Genomic DNA, 23553 nt, shown 5'->3' on the forward strand with positions numbered 1-23553 from the left:
TATTATTAAATTGTTTTCTGTCATTTAATACAAGTTACGTAAAAAATTTCCGAGCGCGCGGATTTGAAGCGAGCCGGGCGATTTGCAAAATTCGGCCGCTTGCAAAAGCACCGATTTAAAAAATAATTTTTAATAATTAAATATAATTATATTTTATAATCATTTTTATTTTAAGATAATATAAGTCTTTCTTTAGTCAATGACTGTAAAATAATTTCTTAATTGTTATAAATAAAGGCACTATGATTTAAGAAACAAAAACAATTATCTCGGCTTCAGTTGGTTGTAGAAAATTTTAATATTTTTATAAATCTTCGTTTCGTCTTTAGCAACAATAATCTGTAAGTTAGAAACTCATAGGATATACAGGGCCGCTTCAGCTCTAAATGTTTATAACGAAATTTGCCCCCTTATTTGCAAACCCAAAAATTATCTCGGCTTCAGTTGGTCGTAGAAATTTTTTATTTTTTTATAAACCTTCGTTTCATCTTCAGCAACAACAATATGTAAGTTAAAAACTCATAGGATGTACAGGGCCGCTTCAGCTCTAAATGTTTATAGCGAAATTTGCCCTCTTATTTTCAAATCCAAAAATTAGAGGTTTAAAAATGTTTTACGCATTTATTTACATCAGAATATGAAAACATAACTCTTTCGAAGGAGATTGGGTTTCACCAACTTTCTACGATTTTTTTTCAAAAAGTTATAGCCTTCGACATTTTACCTCTTGGGATAAACAATTTATAATATCTAAGCAACAAATTCGTTAATCTGGGCCTAGATTCCGTGCACTGTAGATATCTACAGTCGCTTTCTGTCGATGGCAATTGTCATGAAAATATTTGAATTTTTAGTTTTAATTCAAATATTTTCTTGTTTTACTAAGTGTCACTTCAGCATCAATTAGAGTATAACCTAGCAAAACTAGAAAATAATTCAATTAAAGCTAAAAATTCAAATATTTTCATGACAATTGACATCGATAGAAGGCGACTGTAGATATCTACAGTGCACGGAATCCAGGCCCTGGCTTTACCATTTTTTTTATGTTTGGAATTGAAAGATCTTCATTTTAAAGCTTTAAAAAATAAAAAAAATTATTTGTACAATAAATAATGCAATTGTAAAAAACGGCCATTTTGGACCTTTCGCAGGCTGTTTTGCAATAACCAATTAACGAAATTAAATTTACCATAGCTCAAATCGTAGGTTTTTTAATTTACTACAACTTTCTATTTAAAAGTTTTTCTCTAATCAATATCCTAAGCTACAAAATTAAAAATCAATAAAAATTGCAAATTTAACAAATGAAAATCGCAATTAAAAAAAAAAGCGCACAATATTTTTGGTTACATTTTAGTAGAAGTTATTCCTGGCATCGTCCTTTACAACACCTGATAGGTTTCAAAAATTCCTGAATTATATCACGTTTTTTCACCCATAGCCTGGGGTAATAAGGATATCACGGACGATATTAAAGGAAGAATCCAGGCAGCAAACAGATGTATGTATAGTCTCCACAATACTATTAAATCTAACAGCCTAATACGAGCATTAAAGATCAGAATATATAAAACAGTGATTAGACCGGTGCTCATGTACGAGCGTGAGACGTGGACTCACCAAAGCAATTGAAAGAAAACTTATGATATTTTGAGAGAAAAATCCTCAGAAGGATCTCTGGCCCTTATCACGATCCTAATAGCAACCAATACCGAATGAGAACAAATGCTGAGGTCAAGCAGACTTATAGGGCCAGCGACGTAGTCCAAGAAATCAAATCTCAGCATCCAAGATGGGATGGCCATGTCCATAGACTCCCTAATAACCGCCTTGCCAAGTTGATCTGGGAGGAAGCTCCCACAGGAAAAAGGCCCTTAGGATGCCCACAAATGCGATGGAGAGACAATATATGGTCAGATTTAAGAACAATGGGGCTACCCACTGACCCAACTATCATGGACGACCGTTCGAGATGGAAGTGAGTTGTGCAGTCAGCCAAGACCCACCTCGGTTTGTAGTGCCACTACTTCACTACTAATGAATTAACAAAACCCTTATATTATTAATTGCAAATTATCAAAATCTGTTTGACAATAAAATTCTGTATGACAGTAACAGCAACCAGGTCAAGGTAGAAAGCGAACTTATTGAGTGTTTTTCTGTCAACAAGGGTGTGCGACAGGGGTGCGTACTTAACCCCATACTCTTCAAAATCTACGAACGCATTATGAGATGCTTTAGAGAATGGCTAGGGAAGAATCACCATCAATGGGACCAAAATTAGTAACTTTAGTTACTAATTTTGACAATACACTCTTATCGCTACATCTAAAGATGAATTAGAACTCATACGACGAGTTCGACGAAAACTGTTAAAGAAAATATGTGGAAAAGTATGCCTCTAGTTAACAAACAGAATACAAAAATAATGATAGTAGACGGACAGAACCCAAATAATTTAAATATAAAGAAAATCCAAAGTACAAAAAACTCGAAGAAGAACTTCTTTAGCGATTATTCATCTTTATTCATTTTCAGTACATTATCATTATCTTAATATTTCCATTCTCAGTCATCATCACTATCTACTTTAAGCTACTGCTCAAATTGCTATATTATGCTCTTTTGTACTTTGTTACCTCGAGACCATATTTGAGAAATATGGATACTTCTCTTCATGATAAAGAAAATCTATAACACCGAAACAGTTAACATTTTCACTTATCTCTGCTCTTTAATAACAAACCAAGGCAGATACAGTGAAGAAATTATAAGAAAAATAAAACAAACAAATAAAAAGAAGATAGATGTCTTTGGGATGTATTGCTGGAGTCGAGTACTAATAGACAAGGCGAAAACGGCGGGTTCGTTGGAAAAAATATTCCCATGATATTTTTTTGCATAATCACATTTGTAATACACCCCAGAATAAGGTTCAAAAAGTCGCCTACGCGAAAAGTGGTCCAAATTTTTTTTTAACAATTTTTTTTTAATCAAATTGCAAAAATCAATATTTTTGACCCATAAAAATTTTTGTTAGGTTTTTTGGACCAATCTGGACAAAAAAGATATCTTGTAATTTTTCTCTAAAGTTGATGGTTTTCGAGTTATAAGCAATTTAAAATTTGAAAAACGCGAAAATGGTTATTTTTAAGACTTAATAACTCGCTTAAAAATTATTATTATGAAAGTCAGAAAGTGACTAAATCAAAGTTTAAAGCACCCCCTACATGATCCTGAAGAAATTTGTGTCATTAATTTATTACTAAGCTGTTATTTTTAATTATTAACAATAAGCCGTAAGATCGTATTGACGCGGCTGTAAATGTGAGTGCGAGTAAGATGCCCCATTGGACTGCCGGAATGGCATCTCTCTCGCACTCACCATAGACGGCAGACTAATACGTGCAGGCGCTCATTATTATTACTTAAAAATAACAGCTTAGTAATAAAATAATGACAAAAACTTCTTCAGGATCTTGTAGGGGGGGGGGGGCTTTTAACTTTGATTTAGCCACTTTCTGACTTTCATAATAATAACTTTTAACCAATTTATTAAGCCTTGAAAATCGACATTTTTCTTTTTTTTTTAATTTTAAATTGTTTATAACTCGAAAACGATCAACTTAGAGAAAAATTACAAGAGACCATTTGGACCACTTTTCACTTGGGCGACTTCTTGAACGTTATTCTGGGATGTCTCACGAATGTGATTATGCAAAAAAATCTCATGGGAATATTTTTTCTAACGAACCCGCCGTTTCGCCTTGTCTATAAGAATGTCTTGGACTGAGAAGAGAACTAATTTATCAATCTTTCCACATATCAAATAAAGACTATGTAGCACTAAAATAGCAGCTAAAAATATTGCCAAGTCTTTCGGCCACGTTATTAGAAGAAATGGTTTGGAAAGATTTACAGTAGGGGGCATAGTCCACGGGAAAAGAAGTCGGGGAAGATCTCTAACCAGATATACAGATCTTATTACGAACCTCACAGCAAGACTCTACCACAAACAATAAAAACAGTGGAAGACCGAGACAAATGGTAATTGATAATACACGAAGATTCTTCAAAAAAGTTGGTTCTTCTTCTAGTTCAATGACCGTTATCGATCGTTGGATATCATGTTCATCAGTAAAAAGCCTCAGAATAAACAAGCAAGGAATGAGAGGGATAACTAAAATAGATAAAAGAAATTGCAAACACTACACACTACAATTGAAAGCACTACACACTCAACTTCTAACTGAAACTCGGTCAGACTTTCCAAAGTATTGGAAGCTACCAACACAATAAAATGAGAAAATAGTAATGGCTATATACGAGTACAAAATTTAAATGTCTTCGTGTTCCGTTCTTACCTTTTGCAGTATCAACTGGTTCATCGGTAGATATTTCATTATTTCCTGGAGTTTCCTCTGAAAGTAAGATATCTTAATATACACTAAGCATCAAAATTAACGCACCACCTTAAAAATGGGACATTTTTGATGTCTCGTATTTCCTAAACCTGTTGTCCGATTTAAGTGATTTTTGAAGTTATACTTCTTTAGGCGCGATATGAGGGTGAATTTTAATATGATTAAAACCTTCAATCTGGGCGCAGTCGCATTATAACTTTGTTCTGATTGGATGTTCAAATGACATGTCAAAAATTATTCAATATGGCGGCTGTGGCACAGCTGTGGTTTGATTATTTATGGTTGTTGCGTTTTGAAATTTGTGGGAAAAGAAACAACAAACAAAAGTTAGTTAATAGTTAGACTGCCTTTTTAAATAGTTTTCATATACAGGGTGTCCCGAAAAGATTGGTCATAAATTATACCACACATTCTGGGGTCAAAAATAGTTCGATTGAACCTAACTTACCTTAGTACAAATGTGCTCACAAAAAAAGTTACAGCCCTTTGAAGTTACAAAATGAAAATCGATTTTTTTCAATATATCGAAAACTATTAGAGATTTTTTACTGAAAATGGACATGTATCATTCTTATGGTAGGACCATCTTAAAACAAAATTATAGTGAAAGTTGTCCACCCCATAAAAAATTTATGGGGATTTTGTTCCCTTAAACCCCCCCAAACTTTTGTGTACGTTCCAATTAATTCATTGTTGTGGTACCATTAGTTAAACACAACGTTTTTAAAACTTTTTTGCCTCTTAGTATTTTTTCGATAAGCCAGTTTTTATCGAGATGCGGCTACTTTTTCAATATATTTACGTAAAAATTTTATGGGGGTTTTGTTCCTTTAAACCCCCCAAATGTTTGTGTACGTTCCAATTAAACTATTATTGTGGTACCATTAGTTAAACACAGTGTTTTTAAAACTTTTGCCTCTTAGTCTTTTGTTCATAAGTCACCTTTTATCGAGATGTAGCTTCTTTTTCAAAATATACCTAAAAATGTAAATTATAAATAAATTTTCAGATTATTAACAGGTCTCTAGAACCGTACTTAACCATATACAAATATGTGGTGGATTCGACAAATATTTAAAATATCTCGATAAACACTGGCTTATCGAAAAAGTACTAAGAGACAAAAAAGTTTTAAAAATAATGTGTTTAACTAATGGTGCCACAATAATAATTTAATTGGAACGTACACAAAAGTTTGGGGGGGTTTAAGGGAACAAAACCCCCATAAAATTTTTATGGGGTGCACAAATTTTACTTAAATTTTTTTTTAAGATGTTGCTGCCGTAAAAATGCCGCATGTCCATTTTCAATAAAAAATCTCTGAGAGTTTTCGATATATGAAAAAAAATCCATTTTCAATTTGTAACTTCAAAGGGCTGTAACTTTTTTTGTGTGCACTATTGTATATAGGTAAGTGAGGTTCAATCAACCTATTTTTGACCCCAGAATCTGTGTTATAATTTATGACCAATCTTTTCGGGACACCCTGTATATTTTTGGACTTTTGGACTATTTTGGACAAGGAAAACTCATTCTAATTTGGTAAGTAGTTTTTATTATAATCATATTGTAATTATACATTTGGATTAGGTTGGAATAAATTTATTTTCTCAAGAATGGGGATTTTAGAGAGAAATCCGAAATTAGGTCCGATTTTTATTTTTAAATTATGATTTTATGGCGTAGATTTATTTATCTAGTAGGTATGTAATGCTTTGATTTACATACTTAATTTGATTACCAACAAAAGTTCTACCAATCTTCATCTAATATATTGTTTTCTTACTGTTTTGTTATATTTTAATAGTTTCTTCCACAAAAATCAAACTCTACATAATTTGATTAAATTCAGAACAACTGTCAAACAGTAAAACGTTCAGTTGCCCTATTTTCCACATGACAAATAATGTGTAATTGGATGAGTGAGTCTAGGCTTCGATTACGAATCAAAGCGTCCCCAAATTCGCGGGTTCGAATCCCGATGCAAGTTTTTATTTTTTTTATGCATTTTATGATTGTAAGTATATTTGTTATATAATTCTTTTTTTTTTTCAGAAACTGCGTATTTAAAATTTTTGCCAACAATTATTATCGTTCAGAAATAATTTTTTCTTTGTGGCATTTTTCAATGTGTTTGTGTGCGTTTTATTCTTGTATTTTTTAAAATTTTTGGTATTGTCTTAATACAATTTTTTGGAAAGTAGTAAGTATTAAAACTAGTTTAATATTTAAATAAAATATAAATAAACTGTTTAAAGTACATTATATCAATTTCGTTAAAATCACATAATATGTAATAGAAGTATAACTTCTTACGTGCGTACAAAGTACACACACATTTTTTTTAGTAAATGTATTATAGCTTTATTCTTCAAGAATATCGATGTAATAATATTGTTGCTAAACAGATAAGTGTCATTGTATACCGGGTGTAACAATGATAGTATGTTTTTTCCTCAAAGTTTGGAACGCCCTGTGGAATATTCTAGCGTATATAAAAGATTGAAATTAAAACTCAACTATAGCAAAACTATAATCAGCACCTTGTATTGATGAATAACATGGCTAGTTGTTAAAGTACCTAACTTTTTTATTATTACACATAAGCGAATGAATCAAAAAGCAGAATATTAAGAAAGCCTAAGGCTATAGTTGAGTTTTAATTTTAATATTTTATATACGCTAGAATATTCCACAGGGTGTTCCAAACTTTGAGGAAAAAACATACTATCATTGTTACACTCGGTATACAATGACACTTACCTGTTTAGCAATAATATTATTACATCGATATTCTTGAACAATAAACCTATAATTATACTAAAAAAATCACTCAAATCGGACAACAGGTTTAGGAACTGCGAGACATCACAAAGGTCTCATTTTTAAGGTGGTGCGCTAATTTTGATTCTTAGTGTATAATACAATCAATTGAAAAATAGTAATGGTTAAATTATATAAAATTTAAATTCGTTCTTAGACCTTCATTGCATGATAAATAATTGTAAAGACAAAACAAAGAAACACTCCACCATTTTACAGAGTGGTATGAATTCCAAAAAAAAAAAAACAAAACTAATATCTCCTTAACATTTTACAACAAAAACTTTTTATCAAGACATCAAAATTATCATACTAAGGCCGTCCGAATAAGTACTTAGCCTCCAAAATAAAAACGAAATTTTTGAAAAAGTGGTGATTTATTCCTGAACGTAATCTCCTTATAGCTAGATAAACTTGACACATCGATGCTCCATTTCTGTGACCCGTCTGAAAAATACGTTTTTTCGAGCTCTGCAAACTAGGCTTAAGTGGCGGCGATGAACTCCTCATTCGACCTAAATTTCTGCCCGGCGAGTCACTTTCTTAAGTTTGAAAACAAAAAGAAGTCGTACAGGGAAAAATCTGGAGAATACGGTGGATGGGACAGAAGTTCCTAGCCCAATTCGTCCAGTTTGGCCATGGCGACAGCGTAGAGCCAGTGCGTTGTTATGGTGGAAATGCATTTTTTTCTTCCTCAAGTGGGTCCGTTTTTTCTGCAATCGGCCCAATAATCCGGGATAGTGTAACGGTTCACACGTTACGAAATCATTTTTGAACTCTTTAATTATTTTTATAATTATTTTCTTTTGATCCCTTAATTCAATTTCTCTAATTTGCTCGTTTATAACTCGCTTTTTTGGTCGCATTTATAACTACATGTGATTTTCTTTTATAGTTTAAAATATTTATTTAATGACGTCATACCTGAACACACTTAAAACTACCTGTTAGTTTCTTGGGTTGCCATCGGTGAATATTCTGTGGTGTTCTGGGAGTTTGACGTCGTACTCGTGGAAGGAAGGAGACGAGACTTGACTGCTGGCTGTCGAATCGGTTAGACCAATGGCGGGTTGATAATTAAAAACTAAATTACTTTTATTAAATGTCTTTAGTGCAATTTTTAAGTGAAAGTTACCAATTGTTGTCTGGAGTAAGAATGGAAGTACCGTCAATGGAACCTGAATAAAAATCATCCGTAATTATTTTTTTGACATAAGGTTAATGGCCTTGGATCTTAGATTATTTTTTTCATTAAAACTATTGCTTAATTATTGAATTTAGTACCTTTTAATCATTCCACTGTGTTCAATATTTGTTCGGAGAAAGTTCTAATAGTCTTAATTTTTGGTTAGTAAAGTTTGAAGTCTGTCCACATCCAATATTTGATAAATTGTGAACAAAGCTATGCTCATATCACACTGGCAATAAAATTATCCTATAATATTTTGTTCTAAATATCATATTCTGTATTTAAATTCTGCATCAAGGTCACACTCATACCTGTTCACATCTGATAAACTTTGCTAATGGATTTTTTTATTGCTGTTCATTTTAAAAACCTCTTCCTCATTATTATTTCTTCTTTTGTTTTTTACTCACACATGTTCGATTGGAAATTGGAAATAAAACTGGGAATGTTTTGTTTTTTTAGCCATTTGGGAGAAATATTAAAACCTACCATGTAGATCCTTCGACCACCTGGAAGGGGCCAATTACAGCCACGGCAACAGTCAAGTCATTTGGGAACAAGCTTATGGGGCGTTCCAGCTCCTGATTTCCTTTACATCTGAACCTACAGGAGGTACAGTTTTGCACCACCATGGTGCTCATTTTCAGGTATGAAGTCTTTTTAGAAGTCGGTTGGGTTTGTTTGGGAACAATCAGTTTTGTGACTAAGAGTAACTATTGTGGTTTATATCGCAGACATTTGGTTGATAAACTATGTTATTAATTTTTTTTTCAGATTTAGCTTACCATTGTTTTTTTATATAACATATTGGAATATTAATGTATTAGGTCCCCAAACTTGTTTACGATCCTACGGTACGTTACTTGTGCACAAGGAATAAGCCCAGAAAATTAGGTTTTTATACTTTATTATTGCTTTGATTGGTTGATGTTATTCGGGTAAATTTAGGTTGTAATATTAATTGCTTGTTTCCAAGATATTTTGTTGTCTATTCGCTTTACTTCATTTATTCGGTCATTTTAAGTCGTTTGTATCTTTATCTTAACTTCATTTCTTTAACTTTCATTCATTAATTTTGCTTAATTCATTATTGTATTTTCTCTTAGTCAGGCTTATGCCTATTTATTTATATTATTTTCATATTTGTCGGTTTAATTTAGTTGCACGTAGCAAACGTACTATAACCATTTGGTAAAGATAATCTCATGTGAGTTGTACTCTATATATATATATATATATGTAAGAGGTATTAAATTTTGTAGCAGATAACATTACTGTTGTTATATTCTAGAATATGTTCAACTATAACTCTTGTCATGTTAGAGTCACTTAATTCAATTTGGTTTATTTCAGAGATTGTCAAACATCTAGTAGTTACATTTAATAAATATTTACTTATTTCGTATATCATTTATTCTTATTATTCCTTTATGTTCACATTTACTGATTTAATATATTTAATATTTGACAGCAGTGTAAGATACCTGGGAAAGTGATCGAAGATCATTTCCTGGCGCCCATGATGTGTTTGGTTTTATTCAATTTGTTCTTCATTAGCAATTATTCATATTTATTCATTTTCAGTACATTATTCTTATCTTAATATTTCCCTTCTTAGTTATCATCACTATCGACTTTGAGCTACCGTCTTCGACAGGCATGCAAATTGGTCGTATCCATCCTTGAGTGTCAAGTTGTCGTTTTCTTGCATCTCTCGCTAGCCTAACTCCATTCAGTTTGCATCTGTCTATTCCTATTTATTATCAGTCCATCTATTTCTGCATCTTACCATTTCCCCCCTACATAATACTACCACAAAAGTAGTATTTTATTACTTCAGCCTCTCCAATGAGAAGCTATTTTCTTTTTATTTTCATTTTTGTTCCCATTTAGTTACACATTAGTTTCTTTTCTTTACTTCTGTTGGAGTTTATCATCCTCTTTACTTTGACTCCAACAGAAGTTTCTCTTTTTTGTTATAATAGTTTTGGCCTTTTCCAGAAAGTTGATATAGATCACAAGATATATTGTTAATCCCATAAAACGGTGGCCATCACCTTTCCGGCCGTTAGGACAGTCTTCGCCTTCTTCGGAACACGTTCACGGGGTGACGTCCACTGTATTGACTGTTCCTTGGTCTCTGGTGAGTAGCGATGGATTCATGTTTCGTCGTCGGTTATGAAGCGATGTAAAAACTCCTTCGAATTACGCTTGAACAATGAACAACACTGCTCTGAAGTGGTCTCATGGATGCGCTTGTTGGTCCGAATGAGAAAATTCGGCACCCATCACGCCGACAGCTTTCTGATGCCTCAGATTTCATGCAGGAAATGACCCACGTGAACTTCTGATATTCATACTGTCTCAGCTTTCTCGCGAACCTCCAATCGGAGGTCTGCAATACGAGATCGTGAATTTCTTTCACGTTATACTCCGTGGTAGACGTTTTCGGGGCACCTGGGCGTGACTTCTCAAAAACCGACGTGCGATTACGTTGACACTCGTTAAACAAATTTTTGTCGGTCGCTATCGAAGGAGAAGAGCCACCGTAGACAGCATTCAAGCGCTCTTTGATTTGACTGAGGGTGATTTACCTTCCAAAAACAAGAATCGAATAGTATATTTCTCTTGCGATAGTAGCGCTATCGGGAGGAGAGGCTAAGTACTTATCAGACCAGCCACGTAAGATCAGAGACAAACATGTTTGAAATTGGCCACTAACTATATCATGAAGACTGAGTAGAAATAAAGACAAAAATGAAATAATACATATATGAATTAAAGACAAAAATGAAATAATACACATTGCTATTACAATCATTATTTATGATAACAGTCTCAGCTAGTATTATTGGTCCTTCGTGTTCTACTATATGACTTATCAAAAATAACTGAAAAAAAATCGTGTTCCATTCTTACCTTCCGCACTACGCGCTGCTTCATGGATAGATATTTCATTATTTCCTGGAGTTTCTCCTGAAAGTAAGTAATCTTTATATAGGGTGTCCCAAAAGTAACGGAACGGTCGAATATTTCGCGAACTAAACATCTGATCAAAAAACTGAAAAATACGTGTTCAATCATTTTCAAAAATCTATCCAATGACACCAAACACCAATCCCCACTACACCCCCTGGAGGTATGGTGGGGGGTAACTTTAAAATCTCAAATGGAAACTCCCAGTTTTTCTTGCAAATTTGGATTCGTTACGTAAAAGTAGGCAACTTTTATTCAAGACATTTTTTCGAACTGTGGATAGATGGCGCTATAATTGCGAAAAACCATTTATCCTGATACCATAGGTAAATTATAGAAACGGTCTAATATCTCACGAAATACACTTCCAAATGAGAAACCAAACAACAGATTTTTAATCTTTTTCGAAAACCTATCGAATAACACCAAACATGACCCTCCAACCAACCCCCTGAAGGTGGGGTGGGGGGTAACTTTAAAATCTTAAATAGCAACCCCCACTTTTTATTGCAGATTCGGATTCGCCATAAAAAATTAAGCAACATTTATTCGAAACATTTTTAAAAATTTCTGATAGATGGCGCTAATAAATCGTAATTTTCCAATTAAAGCGCCATCTATTAACAATTCTAAAAACTGTTTCGAATAAATGTTGCTTAATTTTTCGTGGCGGATCCGAATCTGCAATAAAAAGTGGGGGTTGCTATTTAGGATTTTAAAGTTACCACCCACCCCACCCCCAGGGGGTGGGTTGGAGGATCACGTTTGGTGTTATTCGAAAGGTTTTCGAAAAATATTAAAAGTTTGTTTTTAGTTTCTCATTTGGAAGTGTATTTCGTGAGATATTAGACCGTTTCTATAATTTACCTATGGTATCAGGATAAATCGTTTTTCCCAATTATAGCGCCAGCTATCGACAGTTCGAAAAAATGTCTTGAATAAAAGTTGCTTACTTTTACGTAACGCATTAAAATCTGCAAGAAAAACTGGGGGTTTCCATTTAAGATTTTAAAGTTACCCCCCACCCCACCTCCAGTGGGTGTAGTGGGGATTGGTGTTTGGTGTCATTGGATAGATTTTTGAAAATGATTGAACACGTATTTTTCAGTTTTTCGATCCGATGTTTGGTTCGCGAAATATTCGACCGTTCCACTACTTTTGGGACACCTTGTATAAATCGTGCATATTTATATTAAGTTGGACAGATATGGGAAACTTTTCTATTATACTGAATTCATTCAGACGAGACACAACTGTCTAGTGACATTGGTAATTGCGTTTTTGGTAAATAAGGTTGCTAGACCTGACTGGAAATTACTACACAACCAAAAATACCCGCTCACAGCCAATATTATTAATAGTAAACATACATAAATAACATACACCTTACGCCAATCAATACTTATTTATCTACACCATTATAATGTATTGATAACAAATGAGAAAATTATTTATTGTACAAAATAAAAATATTTTGTAGAAATAAATTCCACAAAATTTTATGGGTTTATATACACTCCCACTATTTCCAATAATTATTCTTTTTTTAGTGAAAGATTAGGTTGATTTAAGCAGTTAATAGTGTGAGGTAGGAATTTTTGTGCTGTATGTTTCCTATTCCAAATGTGTCAAAGTGAATCTCGACAGAGCGAATTCAGCATATCTATTCATTTTACAAAAAAAAAGTTATAAAAAGACATATGTATAAACAGCATGGTCTAAAACCTAAGATTCAACCATCAGATATTAAATTTTATCAATGTTATACGAGGTATGTCAAAAAATATGAATCTCGCCCAAGAGTAAAGTACATTTATTTTTCAAAATATTGAAAACTTTTTTATTATTTATTATAAAAAGTTGTTTGGAATTAAAAACCATGTTTTAAAATGCACCTACATTTTTCTAATTGAAAAAAAATTGAATTTTTTTTTCAAATTGTGGATACTCAACAACATTTTCACTTACAAATATGATAACTCTTGTATTATTAATTTTACGAACAAAGTTATTGTTCTTAAAAAGCTATACATGGTCTAAAACCTGAGCTGCAACCATCATATTATTAAATTTTATGAGGTCTGTAAAAAAATATTAATTTCGCTCAAGAGAAAGGACGTTTATTTTTCACAATATTGAAAATTGATATTACTAAAAGTTGTTTAGAATTAAAAACTATGTTTCAATATGCAATTATATTCTTCTAATTGAAATATTGTGTACTTTATAATGGTACGTTAAGCACCATGGCGGTCCCTAGGGACCGCTGCGTATTGACGAAACTGCTACTTGGCCCGGGGGGCATTGTTTCAATATCTTGTCTAGCGCTTAACGGGTTAAGCGAAATTCATATTTTTTGACACACCTCGTATAAAATCGATAAAACTTAATATATAACGTCTGAGATCATTTCAATCATTATTTATAAGGAAGGTCTCAGCCAGTATTATCGGTCCTTCGTGTTCTACTATATTATAACTTATCAAAAATTATTGAAAAAAAAATCGTGTTCTTACCTTCCGTACTATGAGCTGCTTCATGGGTAGTAGATATTTCATTATTTTCTTGAGTTTCTCCTGAAAGTAAGTAATCTTGATATATAAAAAAATGGATTTAAAAAATAATAATGATTGTATACACAATAGGGAACTTGCATAAAATTTTAAATTCGAAAAAAATGTTATAAATTACAACAGAACATAATTTAAAACATGTATCAAAGATAAAAAAGTTGTTTTTGTGTTCCGTTTGTCCCCTAAAGACGATTCTAAATTCAAATTATTGCAGCTAGCCCAAAACGCGTCGTGACGTCATATGATTATATGTTTATATTCTGCACCAACAAAGTAAACAAAATTATATATAATTTTAAATTAGACATTATCAACGCCAGTAGAAAATACGTTTGATCGTTTGGCCCTGGGGACATTTTTTCAATATTTTGTCTAGCGCTTAACGGGTTAAGCGAAATTCATATTTTTTGACACACTTCGTATAAAATTGATAAAATTTAATATATAACGTCTGAGATCATTGCAATCATTATGTATGAAGAAGGTCTCAGCCAGTTAGTCCATTCTTTCACGGTTTTTGCTCTAAATTTTAAAGAACCGTTTGGATTGACATAAAATTTGGCATACGTATAGCTTACATGTCAAAGAAAAAAAGTGATATTGTGCCGATGTGTGCTTTTGTCCTAGGGTGACTTTCACCCCCGCTTGGGGGTGAAAAAATATATGTCCAAAATAAGTCCGGAAATGGGTAAACTGACTAATTTTAAGTAACTTTTGTTCTATAAGCTTTTTCGCCAAGTCAACACTTTTCGAGTTATTTGCGACTGAATATGTTCATTTTTCAACAAAATAACCACATTTTTAGACGGTTTTTCTCAAATAACTCAAAAAGTATTTTGTCGAAAAAAACGTTCTTAGCAAAAATATAGCCCATAAAAAAGTAAAAAAATGTTGTACGCGTTAGGTCTCTGGATCTCGTAGAACCAGAGTTATAGCCAATGAAAAATAGATTCACATTCACCAAATTTAAAATAGAATAGTTCGACGTGAAATATCCAAAAAATTAAGCACTTTTTGGGGAAAACCCATTATAACTTTTTTAAAGGGTTTAAAAAAGCTTTATTTTTGTTTTTACAAAAACTTTCTAGCATTAAATTTAAGCAAGTTACGCTCAAAATAAAGTTAGTCGCTTTGGTTTTTGCAAAAAAAAAAAAAATCGGGAAGACCACCCCCTAATTAGCAACTTAAATGAAATTAATCGTTACTGCTCCACAAATTATTTTACTTATGTTGTGTTTATATGATCTGTAAGTTTCATCGATTCAAAGTGCTTATTTTTGAAAAAATTTGGTTTCAAAGTAAAATTTTTAAAAATTTAAATTTTGAAAAATATGCTTTTTTTCAAAATAACTTTAAAATTGTTAGAGATAACAAAAATCTCGAAAAACAAAAAAAGTCAGATTTGCTTCTCTGAATATCATGTATTCTTTTGTTTTTCTGTTAGACAAAAATTGATTAAGATTTGGTGTTTCTAAATTTGCATACATTCGTGATCAGTGACTCGTTCAACCCCTTTTAACTACAGCCCTTTCAATAATAAGGACTTTGAACCGATGAAACTTATTAGGGGGTGATTTTCTCGATTTTTTTACCAAAACCAAAAGGGACTAACTTTATTTTGAGCGTAACTTGTTTAATTTTGATACTAGAAATTTTTTTATAAAACAAAAATGAAGCTTTTTCTAAACACTTTAAATAAGTTGTAATGAGTTTTCTCCGAAATGTGCTTCATTTTTGGTTATTTCACGTTAAAGTATTCCATTTAGAATTTGACGAATATAAACCTATTTTGCTTCTATTAGGTGTAGAGACGTGATATATACAACATTTTTAAAAAAAATTTTACAGGCTATATTTTTGCTTAGAATGTGTTTTCGACAAAATACTTACTATTTGAGTTATTTGCGAAAAACCGTCTAAAAGCGTGGTTATTTTGTTGAAAAAATGAACATATTCACTGCCAAATAACTCGAAAATATTGACTTAGTGAAAAAACTCTATAGAACAAAAGTTACTTAAAATTAGCCAGTTTATCCATTTCCTGACTTTCTTTGGACGAATATTTTTTCACCCCCAAGAGGGGGTGAAAACCACCCCAGGGCAAAAGCACATATCGGCACAATATCACTTTTTTTCTTTGACTTGTTAGCTATGTGTATGCCAAATTTCATGTCAATCCAAGCGGTTCTTTAAAATTTAGAGGTTTTGCAATATTTTACCGTTAAAGAACGGACGAAGTATCGGTGCTTCGTGTTCTACTATATAACTTATCAAAAATTATTGAAAAAAACTCGTGTTCCATTCTTACCTTCCGTACTAGGAGCTGCTTCATGGGTAGATATTTCATTATTTTCTTGAGTTTCTCCTGAAAGTAAGTAAGCTTGATATACAGGGTGTCCCCAAAAGATTGGTCATAAATTTTACCACACATTTTGGGGTCAAAAATAGTTCGATTGAACCTAACTTACCTTAGTACAAATGTGCTCATAAAAAAAGTTACAGCTCTTTGAAGTTACAAAATGAAAATCGATTGTTTTTAATATATCGAAAACTGTTAGAGATTTTTTATTGAAAATGGACATGTATCATTATTATGGCAAGAACATCTTAAAACAAAATTATAGTGAAATTTATCCACCCCATAAAAAATGTATGGGAATTTTGTTCCCTTAAACCCCCCCAAACTTTTGTGTACGTTCCAATTAATTCATTATTGTAGTACCATTAGTTAAAAACAACGTTTTTACAACTTTTTTGCCTCCTAGTATTTTTTCGATAAGCCAGTTTTTATCGAGATACGGCTTCTTTTTCAATATATTTATGTAAAAATTTTATGGGGGTTTTGTTCCTTTAAACCCCCCAAATGTTTGTGTACGTTGCAATTAAACTATTATTGTGGTACCATTAGTTAAACACAATATTTTTAAGACTTTTGCCTCTTAGTCTTTTTCTTATAAGTCACCTTTTATCGAGATGTAGCTTCTTTTTCAAAATATACCTAAAAATGTAAATTATAAATAAAATTTCAGATTATTAACAGGTCTCTATAATCGTTATTAACCATATACAAATATGTGGTGGATTCGACAAATATTCAAAATATCTCGATAAACACTGACTTAACGAAAAAGTACTAAGAGGCAAAAAAGTTTTAGAAACATTGTGTTTAACTATTGGTGCCACAATAATAATTCAATTGGAACGTAGACAAAAGTTTGGGGGGTTTAAGGAAACACAACCCCATAAAATTTTTATGGGGTGCACAAATTTCACTTTAATTTTTTTTTAAGATGTTGCTGCCATAAAAATTCCACATGTCCATTTTCAATAAAAAGTCTCTGAGAGTTTTCGATTTATGAAAAAAAAAATCGATTTTCATTTTGTAACTTCAAAGGGCTGTAACTCTTTTTGTGTGCACTATTGTATATAGGGTGAGGCAGATAAAGGGCCTATTAGAAATATCTCGAGAACTAAAGGCAACAGAATCATGAAAATTGGAATGAAGGGGTTTTGAAGAGTGATCTATTTAATGAAAATATTTTCATCTATTTTTTACTTCCGGTTATACCGGAAGTTGCTTATAACTTCGTTTTTTTAAATGGGACACCCTGTATATTTTTACATTTTTGGATTTTCCTCGATGTCTCCTTTCTTAATATATGAGGTTTTATATTATTATACAGGGTAGTTTAAAAATAATTACGCGTTTTTATTAATTTCGTAGCAACTTTCACACCCTGTAGAATTATAGTACTTTGACATCAAAATCTCTATTTACGTTCAGATGATTTTTAATATAGTCTACTATTGTTAAACATTATTAGTATAGCTATATATTGAATTTTAGTATACAGGGTTGGTCAAAACACGGAATGAATATTTTCCGAGTTTTCTTAAATGGAACACCCTGTATTTTAGTATTGTAATGAAATGATATTTTATGGTACTTTTTTATTTTATAAGCATTCCCTATACCTAACTGCTTTAATTTGTGAGTTTCAAGCCAAACATTAATTTCAACAAAAAATACGTGAAATTTTATTAGGTTGGCCTTGGAAATATTCAGTCACAAATAATTTTTCGGAAATAAATACATATTAATCTAGACTGATCGTTAAAATTCCCAATAATGGTTGAGCTATCAAAATACTTACGTAGTTAAGATTGTTGGTGTGATTAACAATTAAGCACAAATTAAAGCAGTTAGGTATAGGGAATGCTTAAGAAATAAAAAAGTACCATAAAATATAATTTCATTACAATACTAAAATACAGGGTGTTCCATTTAAGAAAACTCAGAAAATACTCATTCCGAGTTTCGACCAACCCTGTATACTAAAATTTAACAATTAGCTATATTAATAATTTTTGACAATATTAGACTATATTAAAAATCATTTGAACATAAATAAACTTTTTGATGTCAAACTACTCCAATTCTACAGGGTGTGAAAGTTGCTATGAAATTAATAAAAATACGTAATTATCTTTTAAACTACCCTGTATAATAATACAAAACCTCATATTTTAACAAATAACACTTCGAGTAAAATCCAAAAATGTAAAAATATACAGGGTGTTCCATTAAAAAAAACGAAGTTATAAGCAACTTCCGGTATAACCGGAAGTAGCAAATAGATGAAAATATTTTCATTAAATAGATCACTCTTCAAAACCCCTTCATGCCAATTTTCATGGGTCTGTTGCCTTTAGTTCTCGAGATATTTCTAATAGGCCCTTTATCTGCCTCACCCTGTATAGGTAAGTGAGGTTCAATCAATTTATTTTTGACCCCAGAATCTGTGGTATAATTTATGACCAATCTTTTCGGGACACCCTGTATAAAACAATGGATTTAAAATATAATAATGATTGTATACACAATAGGGAACTTGCATAAAATTTTAAATTGGAAAAAAAATGTTATAAATCAGAAGGGAACATAATTTAAAACATGTATCAAAGATAAAAAAGTTGTTTTTGTGTTCCGTTTGGCCCCTAAAGACGATTCTAAATTCAAATTAAAGCAGCTAGCCCAACACGCGTCGTGACGTCATATGATAATATGTTTACATTCTGCGCCAAAGTCTACAAAGTAGACAAAATTGTATATAATTGTAAATTAGACATTATCAACGTCAGTAGAAAATACGTTTGATCGTTTGAACTATTTTAAATCCATAGAAAACTTATACTTTTAGAAAATGGCACTAAACAACATGTATGGTGTTTTCTTTTATTTTCCATAGTAAACCTTCTTTCCCTACCTTAAAAAACAGTATCAAACTCCATTCTCAACAAACTGGTATACTTCGTCTAATTTACTAACCGTTGCACGTCATCCGTGTCATAGCCTGTGAAGTCGCATGATACCAACACGAAATATTTAGGCGGTAGGTGTGTTCTTTTTTAGAATCACTTTGTCGAATACACTGGAATTACAGCCACTAGACATATTTTATTATATACGCGTAGAAATATTATTTGAAGATTTCTATTAATGTTAACCTAAAGTAATAACCTATTAATGTTTTATTTAATTTGTATAAGTGGATTATAAAGCGTTTTTATGAAGCACATCTTAGTTCGGAACACGCTGTAACTGTAATCGAACGAAGGTGACATTTTAGAAAAAATTGGTAATGTTTATTTGACACTTGCGGTGATGACACTTCATATTTGTTTATATTCTTTAATATAAGTATCTGTTTTATTATATTTACTGTTTTTATTATTTATTTTACTATAAAAAGATCCTCTACTATAAAAATATAAATTTCACCTAATTTTATCTTGACTTGCAATAATCGAGGTATCTGACAACTTGTTTAGTTGTTATTGTAGACATAATATACAAAGAAACCTACCGGCTTCATGCCAAGAGTTCGGAGCTGTTTTTTAATTATTAACAATGCAGTGCAAAAACGCTTGCGCTGTAAATCTTAAAAGATTATAACTTAATTCTTGTTCTCTATTTCTTAAGTTTTTACTTATTTACATTGAATATTAATTTGTTTTGTTGTATAATCCACGTTTACAATAATTATGTGATCTATTTGATTTAAAATGGATTCAGGATTTTTTTATACTTTGGCAACTATGTCAACTTAGATCTCTGGCGTAGATAATGACGTGCAACGGTAAGTAAAGTAGACGGACTGTATGTCCGCCAACGGCGGACGATGAGCTGGCCAAATACCCTAGTAAGTTACTTCGCCAAAGTTGACCGAATGTCGAAGTACCCTCTCTACACACTCGTTCTACTTCGCGAAGAAGTGCGATACCGACAAAGAGCGGTGCGATACCGCCAGAGAATGGAAGTCGAACGAAGTGAGGCAAAGTTACACAAGGTGGCCGTGTACATTCTCATACTTGTTGAACCTAGATCGACTTCGGCGAGAGTGAAGTGCGGGCATAAAATAAAGGGTGGCATGAATTCAAAGACAATCATGAATAATGCAGTTGCAACGTTACACAATATTACGAAATGAATGAAAACAAAGTATATGAAACCAAATTAGTGCAAATACATTAACAAACAGAATGAAGCAATATATTACTAAAACTATTAATTGCACACAAAAACAATCTCTCCTCCATAACATGTTTTGAAAACTTTTTGAAACAGCAAGGCTACAAAATTATTGTACGATCAGAGATAAACAAGCAATTGGACTTCGTAAGTCCTAGGTTTTCACCTAACGTGACCGAAAGTAGAAATTGAAGTCGATATTTGAACTGTTCGTGTAACTTTGAGTCGACTGAAATCCGATTTCACAAATTTTGAGTAATTTCTGCCAAATCCGGAGTTTTTGCAAAAACGGAACTAAATATTCGAGTACGAATTCGCAATACGCAACAGTTGATATAGAACATGTACTATTTCTGCGACTATAATCTGACACTTTCGATTACAACTTTTTAACCAGAAGTGATATAAACCCCGGAAATATATAATTATCCTTGTCTTGCTAAGGGGCGTCAAGTAATATGTCGCTTGTACTATTCCAGTGACTTTAAAACAATACTTCCAGTTGTAACTCTGCAACAGGAAGTACGGGGTTAAATTTCTCGTCGGTACTATCATCCTTAGAGCTCAATATGGAGCTCTATCAGACATCTTCAATAGCAACTTGCCAAATTATTTGAAAATTTAGACGTTTGACCAATGTGTTCTTCCAGTCATGAGTGACCAAACTTAGAGTGGCCCAAAGAAGAATGGAACGGTCACTACTTGGACTGACTCTCAGAGACAGGGCCAGAAACGAAGAAATCAGAAGAAGGGCAGGCGTCACAGATGTCATAGAGCGAGTAGCATGGCTGAAGTGGAATGAAAGTGGACGGGCCTTGTAGCCAGAATGAAGGACGGGAGGTGGATCCAAAAAATTACAGTGTGGAGACCAAGAGCAGACAGAAGAAGTAGAGGTACATCACCTACACGATGGACAGACGACGTCAAAAGGATTGCTAAGAATTGGTTGCAGGAAGCCCAAGATCGGCAAAACTGGAAGAAATTAGGGGAGGCCTATGTTCAACTTTTGATGCAGAAGGCTGGATGATGATGATGATGAATATCATCCTTGAGTTATGTTCTAACAACGTAAAGTTATATCCGCAGACAAACATATGGATGGACAGACAGGCATGAAACCGGAAGTATATGTTTGTTTTCACCTTGCTAACGCGCGTCAAATAAGAACTTACACTACAACAGAACTTTTGCAACTCTAGTATCGAAAGTTCGAGGTCAAATTTCTCATCTTATAAGCCCATATTCGACACTTCATTTGTCTTCGATCTGTTTTAATGACGGAGGAGTTATATTCGCGGACAGACAGACGGACGGACGGAAAGGAATGAAACCGCAAGTATAATATTTGTTCCCGTCTTGCTAAGGTGCGTCGAATAATATACCGTTTGTACTATTTCGGTGACTTTAAGAAAGTGCTTCCGGTTTCAACTCTAAAACTGGATGTCCGAGGTTAAATTTATCACCTTTAATACTGGGGTAAAAACTTTTATTCGATACTTCATTTGTCATTATATCCAGTCTAATGACAGAGGGGTTGTGTTTACAAAGTCTCTGGGACAGACAGACATACATAATTAAGATTTTCACATTTTTTCAAAATCGGTGAAAATAAAATGTTTGAAATTAGCCCTTAATAAAAGACAGACATATAAAACCAGGTCTAAAGGCGGCACGTATCCACTATGTTCGCGAACCTTTTGCGCTCCATGCAACTGCTCCAATAGTATGGTATAACCAGACCCAAACCCAGACATCCAAAGTGAAAGTTATCCTCCAACACCAAACTGTTCTATATGGTCCACATAATGTTCAGAAAAAGTCACACCATTTTTGAGCGTCGGGTTGGGGGGGGGGGGGGAGGGGAGGGGGGAGAAATCGGTAAATTCGTAGTTTTTTACTTTTTTTCGTATTTCTAACACTATGCGGTTTAGCATGAACAATCTTCTATGCAAATATGTTCTACATTAAATTTGAAATAAAAAAAGGTCCTATGCATAATCCTTATAAAATGAACGGTTCCAAAGTTACGGAAGTAGTATAGAATAATCGGTCCAAAAAGGCCTAACCCAGACATCCAAAGTAAAAGTTTTCCTCCTACATCAAATTGTTCTATAGGTCCACATATTGTTCAGTAATACCATTAGTTATACCATTTTGAGCGTCCGATTTGGGGGGACTTGGGGGAGAAGTCGGTAAATTAGTAGTTTTTTTTTTGGGATTTTTCGTCAATATTTTTAAAACTATGCTTTAGCGTAAACAATGTTCTATACAAAAATGGTCTACATAAAATTTAAAACAAAAAAGGTCCTATACATAATTGTTATAAAATCAACGGTTCCAGAGTTATTGAGGGTGAAAAGTGGAGGTTTTCGATACTTTTTATATTTTTTAGGGGCTGTTCAAATGCCACAATGTCACAGAAAGCAATATCCCGCTGCATTAAAAGCTAACCGTGAATAAGGGGCCAAGTCAAGTTGTCTCATTATTCACTAATTAGGCAGTGACAAAAGGAATATGTTAACATATCCCTTTTTACACTAAACTTTATGTATTATTTTAAATGACTTTTTTGGAATATTCAATTTAACTTCCAATTTTAGCTACATTGACTTATCCCCTTTTACTTACAAATAAACCATCCTTTTTAACCCATATTTCAATTAATCCCGTTTTCGTCAAAAATTGACTTGTTCCCTTTTTCACGCCCAACAGCGAAATATATTGTATATGTATGCGAGTTGGGATGTTATGAATATAATAGTATCCAACTTGGTGTCTATGCATTTTGGATTTTGGAGGTATCTTAGTTACGCATGATGTTGCGAAACTGACAGAAATAGTGGTGACATCAGAATCAAACAAATTTACCTATTGGGCTGACCAACTATTACTGTATAAACAATGGCACTACCTTAAGGGGAACGGAGCAAAATGCAAAATTTTGACGCATGTCAAAATTTTCAATGTGTTTTAAATGTTTTCATTTTTTTCGAATCCTAAGCATTTTCAACAATTTCAGTTCTCACTTTTTGT

General features: G+C 32.7%; 1 protein-coding gene across 3 annotated transcripts in view; it reads right to left on the reverse strand.

Annotated features, from left to right (window-relative positions):
• The window catches only part of LOC126883268 (transcriptional regulator ATRX-like), a 442769-nt gene that overhangs the window by 336582 nt on the left and 82634 nt on the right, over positions 1–23553 (reverse strand). Inside the window, exons 5-8 of one of the 3 annotated variants that reach the window (XM_050648593.1) lie at positions 16297–16353; positions 13932–13991; positions 11359–11415; positions 4368–4424 (exon numbers count right to left, since the gene is read on the reverse strand). In XM_050648593.1, coding sequence (XP_050504550.1) covers positions 4368–4424; positions 11359–11415; positions 13932–13991; positions 16297–16353 — 231 coding nt within the window. The remainder of the gene's footprint in view (positions 1–4367; positions 4425–11358; positions 11416–13931; positions 13992–16296; positions 16354–23553) is intronic. The other 2 variants (XM_050648594.1, XM_050648595.1) reach the window with 2 other exon arrangements.

This window comes from Diabrotica virgifera, chromosome 4 (assembly GCF_917563875.1).
Source record: "Diabrotica virgifera virgifera chromosome 4, PGI_DIABVI_V3a".
Lineage (NCBI taxonomy): Eukaryota > Metazoa > Arthropoda > Insecta > Coleoptera > Chrysomelidae > Diabrotica > Diabrotica virgifera.